Source organism: Sardina pilchardus, chromosome 12, assembly GCF_963854185.1.
Source record: "Sardina pilchardus chromosome 12, fSarPil1.1, whole genome shotgun sequence".
NCBI lineage: Eukaryota > Metazoa > Chordata > Actinopteri > Clupeiformes > Clupeidae > Sardina > Sardina pilchardus.
Window position 1 is genome coordinate 3,005,077 of NC_085005.1, and position 23,486 is coordinate 3,028,562.

At 46.7% G+C, this 23,486-nt stretch overlaps 1 protein-coding gene across 1 annotated transcript in view; it reads right to left on the reverse strand.

Annotated features, from left to right (window-relative positions):
- Nucleotides 1-1,510: 1,510 nt before the first annotated feature.
- nt5dc1 (5'-nucleotidase domain containing 1) overlaps nt 1,511-23,486 on the reverse strand; it is a 46,857-nt gene continuing 24,881 nt past the window's right edge. Inside the window, exons 7-12 of the mRNA XM_062551119.1 lie at nt 18,753-18,927; nt 16,196-16,293; nt 10,626-10,747; nt 6,208-6,402; nt 3,494-3,662; nt 1,511-2,863 (exon numbers count right to left, since the gene is read on the reverse strand). Coding sequence (XP_062407103.1) covers nt 2,751-2,863; nt 3,494-3,662; nt 6,208-6,402; nt 10,626-10,747; nt 16,196-16,293; nt 18,753-18,927 — 872 coding nt within the window. The 3' untranslated portion in view covers nt 1,511-2,750. The remainder of the gene's footprint in view (nt 2,864-3,493; nt 3,663-6,207; nt 6,403-10,625; nt 10,748-16,195; nt 16,294-18,752; nt 18,928-23,486) is intronic.

The following is a 23,486-nucleotide window of genomic DNA, read 5'->3' on the forward strand; positions in this document are numbered from 1 at the left end:
ATTGCACAATGCTGCAAGCCTTTGTTTTCTTTATACTGTCACAAGGTCTGTCAACAGTAAAAACACAACAAAAATATGTAACTGTAGTTTCTAAATAGCTATGCCACATAGAAAATATTGCTTATTGTTCATAAGAACATATTTAGTCATATTACAACAAACAAAAACGGACTATCTTGACAGTAACAATGGCGAAAGGACTTGTCATTTTTATTGCACTGACAGTTTCATCGGTATAAATACTTTCTTTTGAGAGACTAAGAATTATGAACATGATACACGTTTTGCATGTGGTGCAGTTTACGCTGGTTGTTTTGAGAAATGCAGTAGCCTAACTGTTGTGCAAACATTCATGAAAAATGCAGACGAGTCAGAAGTGACTGACTTATCAGTTATTATCAATCTGTTGTGTAACATTTCCATTCCAGTGCGTGAAGGTGCTATAAGCCTCAGTCAGATCATAAATTAGCGTGTGTTAAGATTACATCTCTGGCTTCCTTCCTCTCTTCTCAGTAACTCTCTGGATGAACAGTTTCACAGGATGTGGCTAGTAGGATGGCGGTGATAATATGACCAGATAGCAGATGGTGTAGTATTAGGTCGTAGCTGTTGCACTATGACAGGTCTCAGATGTGCACTGAGAGAAGAAGTATACAGCTGTGCCAGCCTGATAGTCCCACTCAACTATTCATCAACCAGTGATTGTTAATGCTTTTTGCTACTTTTTATTATGAAATTAGACTTTAGATCAGTTATGTCAGCTGTTAATTTCTGGGCTTACATTAGCCACATCTGTCGTTTAACTCCAGTGTCATACTTTAATGGTTCGCAGAGTGGTTTCCTGAGGTCATGTTCTTTCCCAGCATGGGGGCTAAGGACAGAACAGAAGCATGTCTCTCCTGCAGCGCTTTGATTCAGGGCCTCTTCTCTTCTCTTCTGCTCTTGCTGGTAGTCGTGCAGCAGAGTGAGGCTCAGACCTGAGCTAGAGGCAGCACTCCATCACAGCACTAATAAACTCAATTGAGCAGAGACAGACTCTATTAGCGCTGATTGGTCAATATGGAATTGAGACACATTACTTTACTTTAAGATGTATTTTTAGTACAATATTCATGTGTGAAAACAACGTTTGGATGAAGCATCTTGATGTGATGTCAATTTGATTATAATAATCGTTAGACTTGTCTGAACTAATCAGAGACTAGTAGACCAATTTTGTGAAGCTACTCTCCCTTTGTGTGCCTACTTGCAAGAATAAAGTCTTGCTGACTAAGTTTTCCTCTAAGCTATGTAAGATTACCATCACAAAGAAAGAAATGCCCCTACTGTACAGTACGTGCCCCTTTGCGTCTCGCAATGTTGAGTTTTTACATAATTTGCAGCAAATTACACTTTGAGGACTCCCTATTAGTGAATGAACACTGTAACTGAAAATGTGTTTTTCTCCGTTGCTAAATATCAGCTTTGTGAGATGAGTTTGAAAGGAATACACACGAGGGGAAAATGGGTGTATGCATTTCTTTATTCCACAGATGAGGCGAAAGACACTGCTCCTGAACTTCACAGAGCACAGACTACGGATGAGGACAGCACAAGGCCAAATAGGTCTTTTTTTAAACTGTAAGAGCAAGAGAACACCATTTACCAACTGTAACTAAAGGCTAATCAACTTGATACATACAAAATATAAAACATTTGGACAAATGAGCTCACCTCATTTTGGCTTTAACTGTGCTTTAAGTACTTTTTGATCCAACACAAATAGTTACAACACAACCTACAGCCAGCTTTCATTCAAACTAACAATGAAAACATTCAATTCATTCAGTGGTCAGTTTAAGCATGGCTGACATTGCTTCTGCATACAATATGGCACATATGACTCCCACACATATACAGTACAGTAGGTCACTGAACAGTACATTATACTAGAACAATAGAATACATAGACAAGCTTTTGAACTTTTTTTTCCACGTGTAACTTATCTTAAGTTCACTTCAAGATGTATGAATGACACATGGTATGAAATATTTGTGTAATTAGTACTATTTCCCATGATGGCAGACATGGAGGACCATGATCAATAACTGAATGGAGCATTGCATACAACAATGAAACTCCAAGGCAAACAAAAATCCACAGAATATACTGTGCAAGATTTGACACACTCAGTACAATCAGTCTTGTATTCTTTAAGACATCATGGGGTACTTTCAACAAATAGAATACTTTCAACACTTGTTAAGCAGAGAACACATGGCAGTCCTAAAAAGAAACCACAAAATACAAGCCTACAATGATCAGAAATGAACATTTCCCATTATAGCCAGGTTTGGAATGATGGCCCGCCTGAGTTATGTGCTTATTAAGTCAAATGGACGGTGGTAAATTTAAATGCACCAACCAATGCATAGTGTTGCAGAAATCAACGGCTAAGTATGGAGAATTAGGTCTTAGACAGAGTTGGAAAGCCATTTAAGTTATCAAGTCCTTTCAAAACAGGAGGCTAAGTAACTTGACAGTTTATCAGAAAGTTAAGACACACTCCAACATCAACAGATTACATCTTTCAATTAGAATGACAGATAATGTCTAAACAGACTTAACACGGAGATGTTGGATTGCTGTACTGTGGCAGCACATTCACATGGTTATCTATCTATGTGCTCAAGAGATGGGGGTGCTGCGTGCGGGGCGGCCAGTGGACTGGAGAGGCCCCGGGACTCAGGCAGAGGGTGGACATGGATCCTCACGGGTGGCTCTGGGACCACTTGAGCAGGGAGTCGGGGGGCCGGGGGTAGTAGCCTGTGGTGCTGGGCTTGTCTGGAGAGAACCGTGGGAATTTGTAGTCCAGAGGAAGATCTAAAGAAGGGAAAGAACAGCATCAAAATAAAAATCCTCAAAAGGGCCAAGATGAGAACAGCAGTCAAACCAGCAAGTACATCTAATAATAAGGAATAAATGGTCAAATATCCTTTTGTAGATGCAAAACAGACCTTGCATTTCGGGCATCACTAGTTGCTCCAAAACCCCAATTTTAATAGGACTATTTAGACTGGAGATTATCATTCACAGATTGACTCTCATATGCCATTATTATTGAAAGCAGACAGAAGTAGTTGTGGCCCATCGTAAAGACACAACATCGTTTCCTGCTTCTACTTTGGTGTTTCTCAACATTCTCTTGTCATCAACCAGATCACTACCGGATTTGGCTATTACTCTTTCACATGCTCTCAGTCACAGTTATCACCCTGGTGTGCAAATGAAATATGATAACAGAGCATGGAGAATGGAGAAAATTGTAAAATATATTGCCAAAAGACACCAGTTTATAAGTTGGCAAGCTTTTATCAATGCCGCTTGGGCTGACTGAGGTGTTAGTGAGGCATTTGTATCAAGGTAGTTAAGTTTGTTAGCGTTGACCAATAGCCCCTGATGCTGTCCTTACGGCATGGATGACCTGGTCACTCCAGGCAGACTGTACTGTACCTGCGATGGCCTCTACGCTGGGGATGGCCACGCCGCTGTACGTGTGGATGCTGTGGGAGCACCAGCTGAGTTTGAGGGCCTCCTCTTCCCCGGCGGCGCTCTTGGGCACGTCCGTGAAGTAGGAGCCCCACTGCTCAGACGAGGCCGACGGAGTCTTCATGCCTTGATCCTGAAACACAACATCACACCAGCGTGACGGCCCACAGCGCAGCATTCCAGAGCCAGACGGCCTCTGGGCGGGTGGTTACGGCCCAGAGCAATATTGTTTGTGTTTGTCCTCCATAAATAACAAAATGGGAAAACAACACAAATGAACAGACAAAACCCAAACCGCGTTTCATTCAGTAAAAACAAATTAACTCGCGTGAGCCCCGCAGGCTAGTGTTAAAAGGCAAGCCAAACAAAAGGCTGTGGTGACAAACACATTGCTGTGTTGACGCGCTAATACAGCAGCTGTACCATTGGGCAGCGCACAAGAGCACACACAGATACAGTATCACTCCCAACAACACGCAACGCACTGGATGATGAACCCACTTTCTCACACTTCTCACTCTCAGACGAGGGAACCTTTTTTTTTGCCGTTTTGCAGTATACTCTCCGTTTGATTAAACACGGATCCAAACAGTTTCAAACATGCCCCATTGTTATGCTGACCTCTGCTCCTCAGACTCGCGCGAGGCGCAGCCTCCAGCTATGTGCCATTAATAAAAGGCAAATCTCCGAGGTGCTTCCAGTCAGATGAAAGGAAGACATCCATCAGGTCCCCTGCGTCTGCCTAGTGAAAACAAACCGGAGCCCACACTGGGCCTTTGTGTGGACTTTCCCTACAGGAAAGCACCATTCCTCCACAGCCCCAATACATGACAACACTGACCCCCCTGAGTCAAACAAGAACTACAAAAGGCACACAAATTACATACTACCGTGGAAATTTCCAGTACATGCTCAAGACCCAACGATGGAAAGAAAAGTCTGCACTAGTTGAGAGAGGAATTCAACGTCTCGAGAGAGGCCGGATTACGCGAGGAGCCAGACAGATGCGTTTGGTCAGCGCTGATATATGTGGAGGGCTGTGTGGCAAAAACGGCTGGGAAAACCGCTGGACATCTCCGGCTGAATCATTTCCCAACTCTGGCTGCTGCCATACTTTTTTGTGAACCATTTCACAAGAATGAGGTGGAGAGTGTGAGTGTGTGAGAGAGAGAGCGAGAGAGAGAGAGAGAGAGAAAGAGAGATGACGAAGGATGTCAGGAGACAGCAGAGAAGGGAGGCCAAAAAGAAAATGTGGAACGAGGGAGGAAGAGAGACAATGAAAAACGAGGAAGTGAGAGTTAGAGGGATGAGCGCCTACACAAATGGAAGTGAAAGTGGAAAATGGGTGGTAGAGAGGGGGGGCGGCAGGAGGAGGATTGTGGGGAGGGGGTTATGGGGAGAAGTGGTGTGTGTGTGTGTGTGTGTGTGTGTGTGTGAGAGTGTGTGTGTGTGTGTGTGTGTGTGTCGTATGTGTGTGGGTGTGTATGTGTGTGTGGGGGGGGGGGGGGGGGGGTGTCTGAGGTGCAGTGGTGGGAAAGCAGAACAGACTCCATCTAGCAGAAGACACTACTCATGGAGAGCTCCGACCAAGCTCCTTACACTACTGCCAACAAAACTGCTGACTCATACCCACTAGCCCTGCACTACACTCTCCTTCCAACACACACACACACACACTCACTCATCTGTCTTCACGGCTAACAAACATCCTGCAGCCTGATACCTCTCCAGGAAGTGACCCCACTGGACGCATGGGCCGAGGGAAACACTCAAGGTCTGGTCAGCGCCTGAGCCCAGTGCCTAATGGCATTGCATCCTGACTTTTACAGGCTGTTTTATTGTTTCCTTCCATGCCATGCGTCAAGAGCCCTGGCCTGCCCTCGCCTCGCCTCTCTGGAGCGCCACTCAGACTTTCACTTTTCTCCCCTAATCCTCTTCTCCCTCTCTCCCTCCCTCCCTCCCTCCCTCTCTCTTTCTCTCTCCCTCGCTCCGCTCGCCTTACAGTGGTGCCAGTGCTCACTTTGCATAAACATGCCGCAACACGACTAAACAGTCTACAAACCCAGCAACTTGAAAGCATAGTTACTGAAACTGGAACTGATTTGCAGTTTACAGATGTTTACCGGGTGTCTTGTTGCCGGCCCTCCCCCTGTGGACAGTGTGTATTTCCTACACACACACACAGGACTAGGGGGAGAGGGGAAAGTGTGTGTATGTGTGTGTGTGTGTGTGTGTGTGTGTGTGTGTGTAAAGGAGAGTGGGAGTGCCTGAATGGATTGAGTGTGGAGTGAAGGTGGGGGCTGCTGAAACTGAGCTCCACAGTGGACGCTTTGTGGCACGTTGCCAGAGGGCTGAGGTGGGGTTCTCTCTCTCTCTCTTTCACTCTCTCCGTCCACCCCCTCTCTCTCCCACTCTCCCTCACTCTCTCTCTCCACCATCTCTCTCTCACTCTCCCCCTCTCTCACACTCTCTCTCTCTCTCTCAGTCTCAGACAGGGGGCAGGTGGGTGTGCTCCGTAAGCAGAAGCAGCTGTGTGTGTGTGTGTGTGTGTGTGTGTGTGTGTGTGTGTGTGTGTGTGTGTGTGTGTGTGTGTGTGTGTGTGTGTGTGTGTGTGTGTGTGTGTGTGTGTGTGTGTGTGTGTGTGTGTGTGTGTGTGTGCGCGCGGTGTGCCTGCTCACCTCGTACTTCCCCTTCTTCTCCAGGGGCTCCGCGGGGGCCTCGCTGCTCTTGGCTGCACTGCTGCCTCCGCCGCTGCTGCTGCTGCCTGGGACTCCCTCGCCCTCCATCTCCTCCACGATCATCACCGTCTCCCACTTCCCGTAGCTGCTGGCGGGGAACATGTCCGAGCGCATGCTGTCTCCAAAGTACACCACCTGCACAACGTGGGAGGCCAGGGCACAGGTGACACATCGGCCGTGAATGAGTGAGCTGCGATGACAGGCGCGGCCATAGTTTAGCTCTTATATCTCTTAGATCACATACACACACAGAGCACTCAGGGAGTATTCAAGACCTTTCACCTTTTCACAAGTTGTTTTGATACAGCATTATGCTAACCGTTTAATGCTAGAGTAGCAACACCGTTTAAATACTATCCAAAGGAGCTTTTTAGTGTAAATAGTCGTCATTAGAGATTGTTTTGTCATCTGAATATCTTTCATTAAATGTGCTCTACATATTTTGTTAGTAACTATATTTAGAGGCCTCCAAAACACTTGACTAGTAATTTGTATGGTTTTGATTGATTGGTTTCAACTTGCATGTAAATAACCAGAAACACTTATGCTAAGGAAATAAATATACTTCTTTACCACAGTCCAAAGTCTACAGTATGTCTCCAAAACCAGCTGCTATAATGTGACTATGCTGATCAGTCCTAAAATAACTTCCTGACAACATGAAACTCAATCCAAATATAGCCAATTTCAAACCTACATGTAAATTTAATACTCAACTGTTCTCAGGTAGTTTTGGTCACTTTTGATATGTTGATATGTTTTTTTTTCTTGTGTCATTTTGGTTTCCCTTAAAAGAGCTTAAAAGTATTTTATCTGCTGCAGTGTAAAGCACTTTGAGTTCAACTGTAGCCTGGTCCTACCCACTCAGAATTTTCATTCATTTTCATTTCACTGAGATAATAGTCTGGCATCTGACAATACACTAACGTTTCCCTCAGACATCCAGGGAGCCATGCCAATCAGAGAAGAAGTGGATGATGTTGGTTTGGAAATTTAAAGCGGCTGTGGTAAACGGCAGTAGCAATACCTCCACATGCAGTACAGTAAAGAAAGAACTAAATACATTGCTTCCTGACTGCTGAGGTGGCTTATTATCAGTTTGTAAAAAAGAATCCCTGATCAATGTAAATGGTTAAGTTGGAACAATGATAAAAGTTAACACACAATATATTCCTGTTCCTATGCTAGAAACACTTCCCGGACTCTCTTCACAAAGTGAAACTAAGTAGTGAGTCTGGAAACCAGGCTGTATGAATCGTGCTATATAAATAAACATGTCTTTCCTTGCCATGCCCAAGTGTGTGTGACACCTGATGAGATGGTGAATTCCTGTGATTGTGATCATCTCATGGGCAGAACAAAGAGAGAACCACACAATCCAGTTGAGGCCTGCCAAGCAGCACAGGCAGCAGGGATTCATTTTAAGGGCCTTTCTTGTCCCGCGTGCATACGAGGCGTTTGTAGGGAAGCAGGAAAACACTGCACGCTCTGTTTACATATAAAGCGCATTGTAACTTTCAAACCTGGGAACACATAAATAAATAAATAAATAAAACAGCGGATGCAGGGGCAACAAACAGAATGTGTTACGGCGTGACGAGCTGTTTGCCAAAACCCACAGCACTTCCTCAAACAAATGAGAGCTGTTAAGTGTCACAGCAGTGGACAAACAATGGCTCTCTCTCACCAGGGCCACCTGAAGCGGACTTTATGGAGAGAGAGTAAAGGCCGCTAGCCCAGGCAGTGTGCTGGAGGGGTAATGAACACGTTTTAGTGCTGGAGGAGCTGCACTCGGAGGCCCTCTCTGCAGCTCCACAGTGGAATGTAAGGTTGGGGGAGGCAGGAGAGACTCCCGACACAGAGCCAGAGGAGCGGGGGGAGGGGAGCGAGACACCGCGGGGAGGGGAGGGGAGGGGAGGGGTGGTGCTGGTGGTCAGTGTTACTCCCGATGACTGCCGGGGCAGTTCCGGAAATCACCCCCTCGGTTAGTGGGCCGTGCGTACGAGCCAGCCGTTTGGCGGGCGTAAATAAACAGCGGCGACGCTCGCCTCTGAGGTGGACTCGGGGGTTTCGGGTTTCCAGACATTCCCAGAACTCTGGGTCCGTCCCCGCCGCAGTCATCCCCCGTCCCTGACCCCAGCCCCAACGCCGGCCCCAACGCTGGCCCTGCCAGGACTGCAGCAGGACCGCGGCCGTCCACTGATCACTTCTCCGCTCTCCGCTCTCGGCTGCCAAAGGGGCAGGTAAAGTATGAAAAATATTTACAGGCCGAGGAATTCCATCTCTTGGCATCGTAGAATAGAGCCGCCTTTATGGGCCTCTTTACTGGCAACATGTGCCTGCATTAAAACCTCACCTCAATTCCTCTCAGGCCACTGGGATGGACGGCCTACTGAGCGCAATCTGGTTAATTCAACCGTTTCACACAGTGATTTACAAAGGGTCTCAGCCTGTGAGGATGATGCTTACAGGACAGGAAGGCTCACTGACCACAGCCATAAATACAGGCCAAGATAGAACAGGGAAACGATAGGACGGTTTTGGGAACACGTCTCCTTGTAAAACCAAACAGATCCATCACAGGAGTTGTTTATTCCAAACAGGGCACACAGTGGCTCTTTGTGCTGACCGGTTCCTGTGCATCCTTTGAGCAACAGAGCAGTTTCTATTTCATGTTTAAAAACATTTCACTTGCATAGACCAAGATTATTTACAAGGCTTCGTTTGATTACTGGAAGTCTGGAAACCTATTTGTGGTGTAAACAGGAATAGTGCATCCAGTGGGGTGGTTGTCTATAAATAGGGATACACATCCTCATTTTCTAATTATTCTACATTTTCAGGCCTCTATCACCACTTCATGGTGCAGGCAAAAGGCACACTTTCTGATGTTTGCCACCTAGTTGCGCAAATGTGGAAGTGGTCATTTTTACAGTACCGCAGTCCAAATACAGTGTTACAATATGCTACAGTGAAGAAATCACATTTGTCCAATACTCCAAGTCTGGCTGTGTTCTGAGCAGTCAAAACATCAATAAAAGCAAAAACATCAACAAAGAGGCCAGTGAATACTGAAACATCAACAAACGTGCATTGCACTTGGAAGTTTGACATGATAACATGATTGCATTTCTACAATCCCCTGTATTATGGTGCATTTATATATCTATGCACAGTACGATTTGAGTTTGTATTCCTTTAGTTTAAACTTCTCCGATCTTCTATTTTATACTGCTTTATTGATCAAAGCTCTTCCATTCTCCCTGGACACATACATAATGTCAACATTAATAACATTCATGTGTTTCTGCACCCAGCATTTTATGGTAAGCCAACACTAGGAAAATAATTCCATAATGCATTTAAAGATTGATTCCGAGGATTACATCTTCTGAAATACGGCTGGGCACGTGAATGTGACATTGTATCCTGTGGGGAGTGTGGGGGGGGGGGGGGGGAGGGAGGGGGGGAGGGCCCTAGTCAGTCTGCGCTCTAAGGCCTATAAGCCAGTGTGAATGGTGCCCATTCAGCCGGCCTGCCATAAGTCCCGTCAGGTGAAAGTGGAGCGAACCCAAAACATTACAGCCACAGGTCACCTCAGAGGCCCCCTCAAGTGGCAGGTTGACACTGCATTCCGAGGGAGCGCCGTGCGCGCAGCCCCCCCAAGAACACTGGGGGCATTCAGCCACGCGCCGCGGAGAACAGAGACCCCACCGAGGATGTGGAGGATGGGCGTCCATAGGTGCACTCGCTTGTGTGTCTATGTGGATATGTGTGGGTGTGTTTTCTGCGTAAGGGTGGAGTCATTTCTCATACACAGCTTTGCCTTGTGCGATGCCAGCCTGCGGGGCTTCACCGAGGCCCGCGCCCTGTTGGCATCTGCCCGCCGCGCGGCGGGGAGCGCCCTCTTTCACGTGTGCCAGCCGCTGCAGGTGCCTGCTGCCGTGCGGGCCTTCATGCCGGTGAGAACTTGTGTCTGTTTGATTTGCGCCGCGGCGCTCTCTGATCCTGGGCCAGTGCTGCGCCTGAGAGTCAATCTCAAAGCTCTGCTTGATGTGCTCCCTGACAGCTGGTATGAGGCGCGCGGAATTCACATATGGATTAGGTTTGATAGTGTAGCAGGAATGTGCACGGCCTGCTGCACTTGTGAATCTGGCGGGGATTGACACTAAATTACACAAAAAAGATACCATAGATCACCACAAGACACCTGAGTATACAAAAGCAAGCACACACTCACCCACACTCATGTGAGCACACACACCCACACTCACCCACACCCACCCACCCCCCCCCCCCCCCCCCCCCACCCCCCCCACACACACACACACACACACACACACACACTCCTTTCTTACCTTAGGATCCTGCTTTCCGGTCATGGTCTTCACCAGCTCGTGGAGATGAGGCCAGTTGCCCTGTGAGTACCAGCCTGGCTTGTCCAGCGACGGCAGACCCTCACTGTCCTCCATGTCGTTCACTGGACAGAGGAACATCTCTCACAGTCACTGAGACGCCCTGCAACTCACTCCACTCCAAGCTGCCTCCTTGAGACACTTCCTTGTTTATATTACATCATATTTAACTAATAAAGGAACCGTTAGTTGAAATAGTAAACTAACCACTGCAATAAATACTTTATAAAGCAAATAAACTCATGTATACACACTGATTCAGTTCCAAAGGTTAAATGACAAGTATCCAATCCTGGATCTACTGTAATTCACGTATAAAAAAATGCATTACATGTGATGAGGATTACATCAGGAGTACTTGCACTGAGTTCATCTTCACTTGGCTTGCTCTAATGTATCCTTCCATCGCACAGTCATGGTTGTGACAGCTCTCATAGGCAGTGCATGAACAACCAGAGGAAAACAGCACAGACATGTCAATCATGACCAGTGTTTTCTTACCACCATGTTCAGAACAAATTCTCTGACCCGACCTGTGACTCATATGCCACCCTCAACATGTAATACACAAACACTGCAATTCTGCAGTGGCTTGCATGGCTCATGTTCACGGCTAGCTGGGCTTCCAGGGCTACTACCTCCGGAGGCATCTGCTGCAGTCACGCACTGGTCACAACTCATTCTCCAACATTCAGCATCTTTGTCCCCGCTCACATAAGACATCTTGATCTGTACAGCATGTTAAAGTAGAGGATGAAAGGCACATCCTCCACACGAGCGTGCCCTGAATACTTCTGTGTTCCCCATCCAGTCAATCAGCCTGCCTCTTCACATGCTCTTTGGCTTGGGCACATGTGATAGATATGGTCAAATATACCACTCAACTAGTAGGCCTGTCTGGGATGCCAAATGACTCCTAATTCCTCATCCTCCTGGGCTGCCCACAGACCGTGCTGAGTAGCCACTCAGCTTCCCCTGCTGGGCATGGGTGCCCTCCACAGCTCTCTGGCCTCTAATCTCTGCCCACTCTGTGGTTGGCGCTGCGCTCTGGCCTCTAATCTCTGCCCACTCTGTGGTTGGCGCTGCCGCTCTCCCTCGCCCTCTCTAGTGTGGACACCTCTGGGCTGCTCAGGCACATAATCGTCTCCCTATGTGAGCTGCAGTGGCTACACAGGGTTTCTGATACAATTAAATCGCTCAATCAACCAATCAGAGTCAATATCTTATCTAAAGGAAACATCAAATGCACATCCAAATCAAAGCTATATCAGAGCAACTTGGACCAAATCTAAGAGTAAACTGTAATTATGTAGAAATATTAAGAAATATTAACAATTACAATGAATAAAGTAATTTGTTAATTGTTAGAAAGCAATGCTTTCTACACTAGAGAAATATGTTTCTTTCCGTGTTTGTTTTACGGATTGTACAATTGATACACAGTTTGGACAATTCTCCATTTTGATTTACTGACAATGTTAAAAACTGATGGCTACAGGAAGCTTCAGGGTACTGCAGACTCCATACGGTAAGCAGCTGCATACGCATGCAATGCCTCCTCTGTCATCCAAAACTCTTTTTTCAGCAAGTTTCAGAGTGGGTCATATTTAATCCTAACATGGACACTGAGCAGATAAGCATGTGTTGAGATTATGTGGGTTTTTTTTAACCCATCATCCCAATTTTAATTATTATCTGGCTCTTTCCTATGGCTTACACAATGTTATATACAGTAGGCCTGCGTATTTTGATTTGTGAATTTTGAAAACTCCTCCCATAGGTTTCACATGATTCTCCACTGAAATGGCAACACACAGATTACTTAGTTAAAAATGACTTAAGAGACAAAGAGAGAAAACAATACTGCTGTATGTCTTCTATCTGTTAAAGGAATAGAAGCCATGTAAGCTGGAGTACAGCATTAATATGGTGGCCAAGTGAACAGACTGTAACATTTTGAGTGACGGGAATAAGAAGTGTGGAGCAGGAAGGGGTCATTCTAATATAAGGGCCAGTAGTGCCCATTACTGGCCTTAGTGTTGTTTCACACACAAAGCCACACGGTTTGGGTTTCCCACTCGGGGTGGATTCCTGCGTAACTGCTGGTAAGTATTATGGCAGCCATTCCATCAGAGCAGTACGGAACAGCAGCAGCAGCGGGTGATTAGAAACAGACCAATCACAGCTCAGCCCTTTCCTGTGGACACCCCCCCACCCCCACCCCCACCCCCTGGGGCCGTGCTCCAGCCACTCACTCAGCTACAGTCTCCAGTCTGAGAGTGATTTCACTACGCTGCTCTGTTTCAGCATGACTAATGACCCAAGAGACATACACACACACACACACACAGAGAGAGACATACACACATTTATCCTTTCAAGTACAATCTACTAATCACACACATACACCCACACACACACACACACCCACACACAAAGTTTCCACCCAACTACACAACCTTCGTGAATAACATACTGGTTCTACATCTGTAAACTGTGATGGCTACCTCATGGAAGCCTTCACACTTCATAGCACTTTTCTGAAACCTTTTCTTAACATCATGTGTGTGATGTAAAAGCAGACGGGAATGGCAAGAATAATGTCAGCCGTCCCAATGGGTCTGGCAGGAGCAGTAACAGTGACATATTTGGTGAGTAATCACACAAAATACTTTACTTCTAACTTCCAATGGCTCTCAGCCAAGATAAGAGAGGGACAGAACGGCCCAGCTCCCAGAGTATTACTCATGCTCTAGAAACCTCCGGGAGGCCTCAGGAACGACGTCCATTGGAAGAGAAACCAAGTGGCGCTCCAAATGGAAGGCCGTGAAACTTGCACTTCATTTAATTAATGACAAGGCGCACATATTTAATCAAGCCACCACGAGCAGACCACTGACTGTGCATCTGGATTTTAATGAATCGTAACAAGACAAGCATTGTTTTCAGTGTCAAAACTGTGTGTCTGTGTATGTGTGTGTGTGTGTGTGTGTGTGTGTGTTCTTACAGGCAACAAAACTGAACTGACGAGTAAAGAAAACTATGTAAATGGTACTAACTGGAGTGTGTACTGTTAATGCTCTTTGGTGCAGCACAGAGACAACATGTGACCCCTATCCAAAAATGACATCCATTCTTGGATGGCAAAACAAGTTTACATTCTTGTGAAGTTTATAAACACTGTGGCAGAGGCACAGAGACACACGTAAATACATACGATCCAGCACAGATAAACAGACAAGCCCCAGCATACACACACACAAAGGATCCCTAGCAGAATGGAATGAGACGAATAATACTGTGGCATGTAAGAGGAGTTGTTATTGTTAAAGTGGCTTGAACCAAATGTTTACTGGTGAATTCCATAACAACAGTGCCGACATATGGGACATACTGTATGCTCTCCTGCTATTCTGGAAAGAAAACAGCTAATGTGTTCATGCATATTCACTTGATTCACTTTCACTAGTCTTGCATTAAGTGCCACTAGTCTTTTTCTGAGAACACTCTGAATGAAATGCAGGGTTGTGTTTGGCTTTGCCCTCATACGCTACTGTCTAGTCGTGGTGCGGCCATGGCTTTTTTGCCATATTCATTTTGGCATCTCTGGCAGCTCTGGTCATGCACACTTGTGGCCACACCAATGAGGCTGGTACTAATGAAGTCATGGGGACATTTCCATGATGGCATGTCTGTTGCCAAATGAAAAGCTTAAATACAGAACTGAACACATTTCATGAAACCAAAGATTGAAACCACTGCGGTCTGGACTTCAAATTAGGTTCAATGGTGTTCATAATTCTTAAACTAAACCAAATTTCAATGTGATAGGGGAAAATCTGTATGGGCTTGAGTTTGCTTCCAAGAATAATGGATTATTCCATTAATATACCATCAAGAACCCAACACCGACAGTATTTTTCACCACCACAGAGAAGGAGACTCAGGTAGCCATGGAGATGAATCACAGGACAGGAGCTTATTGTTCTTCTACAGTAGCTTCACAAAGTTAATCCACTAGTCTCTGATTAGTCCAAAAGGCTAAGATAACCAAGTTACCCAAATGACTGTCACATCAAGACACTTCACTGAAACCAATAATGACTAGAGATGTGGTAGCATGTCCCCAATTCATCTTCCCTAATCATCGATGGGGTTTACCAGAACAAGGTGCGCTATCCCTACCTCAGGTCTGAGCATCTCATAAGCAGAGAGAGGAGATAGCTACACTTCTGTCATTAGCCCTGATGCTGGGATAGGAACCTGGCCTTGGTAAACTAGCACTCAGTTATCAACCTTTATATTAAGATGTAGGCCTATCTAAAACAAACACATACCGTAACTTCACAATTGCTCTTTAACAAAATCTACTCTGATTCTGATGTCTGATTCCTTTTTGAAAATAACAGCTTACTGGGAATATCGAAGTTCACAAAGAGAAAAAAATCTCTATCTGAGGAATGTACAGGTAACCATGGCAACAGCAAATTCCCCTTTGAGAGAGAGAGAGACGCGCTGCGCGTATCTGCGGCAGAATAGCAGGTCAGCTGAGGATTGACACGACGCAGAGCCGCGCTGGACGCAGATAACAGAGCAGCAGACCACCAGAGACCAGCGCACAGCTGTGCCAGCGTGGCCACGCTACGAGAGAGAGAGCGCTCCGGTCTGCAGACTCGCTCACGCCGGCCCCGTCCCCTCTGCGTGATCTGGCGCAGGAAGCCCGTCCAGATGGGGAGCGACCAAGAATGACAGAGACTGATACGCGCTCGGCAGAGGAACACCAGCTGAGATGGGGCTCGGCCAAGCCCACGAGTTCGCCCCGCGCTGCAAATCTGAATAGGAGCGCTGAACCTGAGATACAATGAGCACAATCAGACGTCCCCGTTTCAGAAACCTCTGACTCGCCTGTGGGACACAGCGCGGCATTATTAGGATGGGAAGAAAAACACAGAGTGCTCACGCCGCAATTAAACCCGATGCAAGAAAAACACGGCGCGGGCCAAACCCACTCGCTGATGGGGATACTTGAGCCTGGGACACTATCTGAAGAACAACACTTGAGTCAGCATGTTTCTTCTCAAACAGGAAATTCTGGGGACGTGGTCCTCCCAGAGACGTCCAAAATCAGCTCAGAGAGTTCAGAGGGCTGAAAGGGAAAAGTGTGCAGTAATCCCTCTCACAAGGTCTGCACTGCAGCTTGTGAAAACAGGCCACCGTATGGCTGCATGGCCTGTAGCTAGGCATGGCTGGTGCACGGAGTTTGGTCAAAATTCCATTCAGCAGACATTGCAGTACACCAATACACTACTCACTAAGAGGATTTTCATTTACGTCCAGTCAGCTTAAAGCACACAACACATACTGTACAGTCCACATGCTAACATCACTCCATGCACGCCATTACACTAGTGACTAGTCTATACGTCCCTTGGTGTCTCCACAGAGTGGGAACCTATAGGAGTCTCTATACTGTATGCTGAGAGTGCCACTGGGCTGCAGTCACTGTAACTCACCCAGTGTTCGGAAAGGCCTCTGATGGGGGACCAGTGAGAAGAAGCCAGGCTTCAAGGCATTGGTGATTATGACATCAAACAGCTCCTCAAAGTCTTTCCTGAAACAAAAAAAGTCACAGTACAAAAATATTCAACACGGCTGAGTCTGAGGTCACCCTTTGGCCAGCGCAGCCTCTTGGACAGAATACAGCACTGCTGTTCATGTAAACATGTCTGTATGGACAACAGAGCGTGGATTTGAGCAAAATACAGCAGGAATGTGTCTAACATAAACATAATGGAGAGGGATGGAGATTGCATGCTGAGCCCCACAGGGGTAAGTAGGGCTGTTGTTTTAGAGTTCTGCGTCCAATACCCCTGGACAGTTGAAGTAGCATCCTGTCTTCGGGGATTTTTCCCTCAACGCAGAGCTGCCTAATGGCTGTAGCGAGGTAATGGTTGCCGCTCACTATTCCCAGAGTTGAAATGCACAAAAAAGTCAAGAGGAAAGAGAATCTTTCCACTGCAGGCTTACGTGGGCAGGTGGAGCTCAAGCCAAGTCAGGTCACGAGAGAAAGACCATAAAGCTCTTTATCACACAGCTGCCAGCGCCACATGGAGAGAAAAACGGGTTCAACATCGCAAATGCCAGATTAAGTGCAATATGTTCTGACTTTCCAAAACATTCCTACTGCAATTGCCAGGATTCAAGATTAGGTATTACCTAAGACAAGGCAATACAGTCAGAGAGGGAGGAGGAGGAGGAGGAGGAGGAGGAGGATAACAAGGAAGAAGACGACCAAGAAAAAGACAAAGACAAAAGACAAAGAAGAAGAAGAAAAGCACTCAGAGAGCGCAAACCTCCGCCAAGCGAACACATAACCGCCTCCTGCATCCAGACGGTGATACAGATCACTCCTTAACTTTTTGAGTTATCTTGCGAACAAACAAACAGACAGACAAACAAACCCCGATGAGAACATAACCTCCTTGGCAGAGGTAATAATAACCCAAAAGTCAACACCCCAGCTCTGCTGAAGACCTACTGCTGTTGACATGTGCACATTCTCCTGGCATTAGGCAGGAGGGAAAGCAGGGCAGCAAAGGTGAGGTGGCTGCAGTCTGCTCGTGTGACACTTCCCAGCTGCTGCTGGCCAGCCCAGGGCCAGCGCACCTCCGAGACCTCGGGACGTGTGGCCTCTCCCGGGAAGCACGCACTTTGACCAGCTCCAGGAAAACAGTGCCTCACTGACAGATTCAGGACCCAGCTGAGCGACGCAACGCTTTGCTGCACATGGTCCGGGGCGAGCGTGCCTGCCGGAGAAAGGCCTCTTAGGAGGGCGGGGTGGAGGTGCTGCTGCTATAGTGACTCGGTGCCTGGGCTACAGCACAGAGGTTCATATACAGGCCAACGTATGGCTCGGAACAAAGCCCTCTTATTCACAGCTCTGGGGATGGACAAGACCCAGCCTGTGAGTCCTGCACTTCACCCCACAGGCTTATCTTGACACAAATCTCCGTCTCCGCGTCTTGTTAACACGCTCTCTGAAAAGTGGCCTCTGCGCTGGCAATGTCAGCGTGGCCCATTCCGCCGGCCCGACCCAGCCGCCCGCACAGAGAGGTGGCCCGTGTCCAGAGGTGAGAGGCCAGCGGGCCGCGGGGGACGCTGGGAGCAGCTGCGGCGGCGGCAGCAGGGTCCTGTGGGGGAGCAGCGGGCGGCCAGGCTGGGGTATTTGACAGGAAATTGCTGAGGGAGAAGCCTGTGCCACTTGAGCCCGCGAGAGGCCCAGCGGGCGTCCAGAACAAACGCCGTCCCCTTCCAAAAGCCCCCTGCTCGCCCCGCAGCTCTCCCTCGCATAACAATGCTCAGTCCCCCCTTCACTGTCACAACGCAAGCTGCGGACCCTCTGGCCAGGTGGTTGCTGGACACACTACCCCTCTGGACGCGGGCCATTTTAATATAACAGAGCTTCTGTGGGGCTCCGGCCCACATGTGTGAGGGACATCTGCTGGAGAGCCTGGGCCAGCAGCGTAAGTGGGATCAGCCTCTAATAACAGGCTGCAGACCACAGCCAGCACCGCCACCGCCACAGACAAAGGACAGGGCCCCGACAGCAGCCGCTCTAAGTGGCCGTGCGGGCGTGAAGGAGAGTGGGCTACGGGTGGGAGGTTAGAGGAGCGTGTGTGTGCGTGTGTGTGTGTGTGTGTGTGTGTGTAGGTGTGGGTGTGTGTGTGTGTGTGTGTGTGAGCGTGTGAGTGTGTGTGTGTGTGTGTGTGTGTGTGTGTGTAGGTTTGTAGGTGTGTGTAGGTGTGTGTGTGTGTTTGAATGTGTGTGTGTGCATGCGCATGTGTAGTGTGTGTGTGTGTGTGTGTGTGTGTGTGTGTGTGTGTGTGTGTGTGTGTGTGTGTGTGTGTGTGTGTGTGTGTGTGCGCGCGTGTGTGTGCGTGTGCGCGTGTGTGTGTGGTGTCTGTGTGGTGTGTGTGTGTGTGTGTGTGCGTGCGTGTGTGTGTGTGATGTGAAGCGTTGACAGCTCCAGCCCAGGTGTGTGAGGGTGGTGTGCAGGAGGCGGTGACTCACCCCAGGATGTGCTCACACACCAGTCTGCTGTAGTCGCTGTGGGAGCTGGTGATGAGGAGCAGCACCTTGCCCGCCTCCTTCAGCCGACGCAGCCAGGCCTTGACCGAGTCCGAGCAGGGCTGCAGGAACCGGCCCGGGTTCTGCTTCACACAGGGGAAGTACGTCCCAGCATCCTCTGGTGAACACAAGCAAACAGCAGTCAGCCAAGGAGTATCACAACTCAACTCTTTTGTCCCATATGTGCATTCTTTAATAATCATTGAGCAATGATCAAAAAGCAGCGCAATCAAGCCAATACAAGGCCCAATATGGCGAGCGAGCAGCTAATGTATTTCTTCTATGGTGTTCCAAAGAGATTTATGGTGTAATCGATTCACATATCTAACAGTGAAGCTGCCTTAACAAGAATGTTAAAGTGTAGGCCAGATGCTGGACACAGCGGGGAGCGAGTGTCCTTTTGTAAATCACTGTGCTCTGATGGCATTACCATTTGCCCTGGGACTGCAGCATTCTCACAACCATCACACGGCCATGTACTGTATCTGGTCCACTGGTAACTGTATCTTACTTCAGCTGGATTAGTCAGTAAAGGTGGCTGGTGAGTCAGCCATTTTACAGTCATTTTCTTTGCTTATTCAGACATTTTATGGCCAATTTCCAGTCACTAACAAACCCCACATTCCACAGAATCCCACTGTTCTGTGAGTCTCCCTTATGAGTAGCATGATGCGTCATCCACCCACTGATTGCATTAGAGCACAATTCGCTCAAGAGGTTCCACTTCACAGTTGATACCCCACTTAACTCTAGCGCCATTTCATTTCTCGGATTCTTAAGAAAACAATGCCAATGAAGCCTAGTAGAGGAAATCTGAGACAATGCTTTAACCCTCGCTTTCGCTCACACAAATGAGACATTTAGGCAAGTATATTACGAAACCAAAATCTCACCCAGGTTAAACAAAAATGTGTTGTGAAAAAAATAAAAATTCACAGCAAACAATTTCATCCTTGTATGGTTTACAGGGGTCGATAGACTCGATACGTGTTTGCGGTTTTCCCTAAGCCTTTCTCTGACATTACCTCACCAGACTCAGGCAGACTGTGAAGTAAAACTGAGGTCAACATTTGGAATTCATTAGAGATGAAGTGACACATGAAAACGAGGCGAAGCCATACTCTCCCTCGAACAACATAAAGCTACCAGCACAGGAAGTGCGTTGGGGTTTACACAGGGGAGGAAGAATGTGGACCGTATGTGAGAAGTGGGACACGTCTATTTTCATAAGTAGAAGGAGAGAAGGCTTCAGAGAACAGCGAGCACACCCACATGAACAGCACGCACGCACGCACGCACGCACGCACGCACGCACGCACGCACGCACGCACGCACGCACGCACGCACGCACGCACGCACGCACGCACGCACGCACGCACGCACGCACGCACGCACGCACGCACGCACGCACGCACGCACGCACGCACGCACGCACACACACACACACACACACACACACACACACACACACACACACACACACACACACACACACACACACACACACACACACACACACACACACACACACACACACACACACACACATGGCTGAGGTGGCCAGCAGCAGCTCACCTGGTACAGTACATTACTACAGACTCACAGCACTACTGGGAGGACTTCCACACACAGTCTCCTACACTCCTCTGCACCACAAGCATATGGTCTCCTAAACATGGTAAACATGGTGCTATGGGCATTTGTTACAAGGGCATAAAAAGAGAGGCAACCACTTCAGGGTGACAGGATGGGTTGGAGTGGTGGTGAGGAAGCAATAAAGGTCTCAGACACGGCCAACGCCAAACTTCATTCTGTGGGTTTCCTCTACACTGGAGCTCAGGGGATTGGGAATCCTCCCCCACAATCACTGGAGTCATTTAAAACCATTCAGCTCTCACTGATCTGTGACTTCAAAGAAGTGCTCTGATTGGAGTCGGAGTGTTCTCCAGCACTTTCCACAGTAACACCCCCCCCATAACACACATACCAGACATGGGAGATGATTTCTCTACAAACACTGCTCTCTGGTGGCAGAACAGACACACTTCAACACTGTCGGGCAGCTTAGAGTGGAAATGCAACAGCGAGGTAAATATATATTCATTGCATCAATTCATTATTAAAATATATACCACAATAAAAATACTTCAGAAAAGACTTTTCTAAGAGAAAACAGAATGCCTTCATGATAAATTGGTTAGGCTACCTAGTGCACCGTCGTCAAGATGTTTAGCATGAGTTTAACACAGTGTGGTTCAATGGAGCTCTAAAGTTTAGACCAACCAGATTACTCGGGAACAGCTAGTTGTACAGATTAGAACTATGCTTTACATCATTGCATTCACAGAGGTCTGCTGTTTACTTTGTTATTATGTCCTGTCGAGTATTGAGTGAAGTGTTAGTGAGATATTCCAGTGATGGGTGTGGAAATGCAGAATGTAAATAAGCAGAAAGTAAATATGATGTCATGCACTGTACTGTACATCAAAGTTATTTCCCTCACCAACTGTTTATTGGCCATTGGCACCATTTGAAAGCTGAGGCTGCCTAGTTTCACCTGATATTCATGTGATATCTGTGTGAGGAGCACTCCATGAGTAAGAAAGAACGGGTGTGAATCTGGATGCACTCTGTGTTCATCGGCCCCATAGGATATGGAGAGGTCAATCTTGCGTTACTTATAAATGAGTGTTTATTCCACTAAATGCATCAGCTGTATTGAAATTGTCTAATGGTATGCATATCAATATTACAATCATTATGTCGCCTGCAACTGTGTGAAATGAATAATTAATGGGACATCACCATCTGCCTTGATCAAAGATGCCTGTGCCCTGGTGGCAGAAATCTGAGTTACTGTAGTTGCTCACTATCCAGCAAAACCATCCACTATCCATCTCACTATCCAGCAAATGATGCTTCATCTCCACTTTACATCTGAATGACAGAGAGCAACAGCCACCCCATGGACACAGGCAGATTGCAGTGCCAGCAATGTCTGTGATGTCACAACAAAGGTGCAATGGGCAACACCAAGATGGGACAATTAAACACTTTGGTTAACAGCAAATTTACCCATATGCATTCACTTTCAACATCATGGTAAGTTAAAGTTGGCAAAACATGGCAAGTCCTGAAAATCACAGGCTATACAGGGTATTCCTCTATCTAGGGTCCACTTACATGAATTAGTAGAGCACAACAACTTTCATAGGAAAGTAGTGAGAGCTGTACTTGGAGGTACCACAAGACTTACTGTATGTAATAATAATCAATATTGATCAATGTGGGTTACAATGTGGGTCACTTTTTAAGACCGTAGTGAACCGCTTGCTATTGTGTAAGTCTCTCCACTAGGGCCACAAAGCACTGCACATACTGTATCATCTCAACAGTGGGGATACTAGAGACCCTGAAAGCTTAAAGTTTAAGGCAACATTCATCACAGAACAATATGTTGGAGACATTTGTGATCACGAGGTGCAAGCAATCAAGGATTCTGATTACCCTTTTCTAACTCCAATTATACATTTATTCAATCTATCCTGCTATTCTGTTCTATTCTATCATTCCTATTTTAAAAAACAAAACCCTTCAATTCAAAACAACAGAGCTACCCATGGCTTTCAGGGAGGAATGTCAGCCCCCAAAATAATGCAAAACATACAATACACGCAAAACATGCCATATACTGTACAGTATGTGCATGCCTGGATATTTAAACTCATCCATCACCATCACCATATAGGTGTCATTTAGCCCTGTTTGAAATTAGAAAACAATCTGTATGGAAATAGATAATATACAATGTTATGTTCTATTCATTCTGACATAATGTCTCTCTAATTCAGGCTCTGATCAAGGCAACTGCAATAGTCATAGTCAAGTCACGACAGGATGACACAGCACAGGGAGAAATTACCGCCCTCTTCTGGACAACTCTGGGAGTTGCATTTAAACAAATGTACCAAAAAGATTATATGAAGTAAAACGCAAATAGGCCACGACAGACACACAAATTTGCACAGACACAACTATTTAGTTTTTGAAAGACTATTAAACCATTGCCGTATCTCTTTTCCATAAATGAGTTTTGGGCGTTTTAAAAAGGGACAAAATCCAGTGGACTTCATTGCTAAAATATGAATGAACGAATGACATGCACATGGCAGGGACTGAAATTAGCACCAGTCACAAGCCTTAACGCTGATAAAAATATGAAAGTGGTAACAATGACACATGCACATAAATAGCTGGTTGACTAACACTTACATCTCTAAGTCAAAAAAGCTGACTGTGATCCCATATCTGTGAGATCATTCAAATAGCCTCACTTATTAAGTATACATATTTAGGTGTTATTCTGGACTCCACTGTATCTTTCAAAAAACAAGTGAAAGGTTATGCAAACTATGAAATATAATCTGTAATGTTATATAAATAAAGAAACTGTCTGACAACAACAGTAGCAAACTGTGCATGCGTGCCATGATCCCCCACCTACAGTAACATACTGCATGACGAGCTGGACTCCGTTCACTGAGAAAGTTCAACACTGAAGCCTATTCTCTCACTTAACAAGCAAGCTCTCAGACAAGCTCTTAGACAGAAAACCCAAGTCTTATCGTCACTGCAATGCTCATGATAAGTACCAAATCCCTAGCTAGGAAAACACAC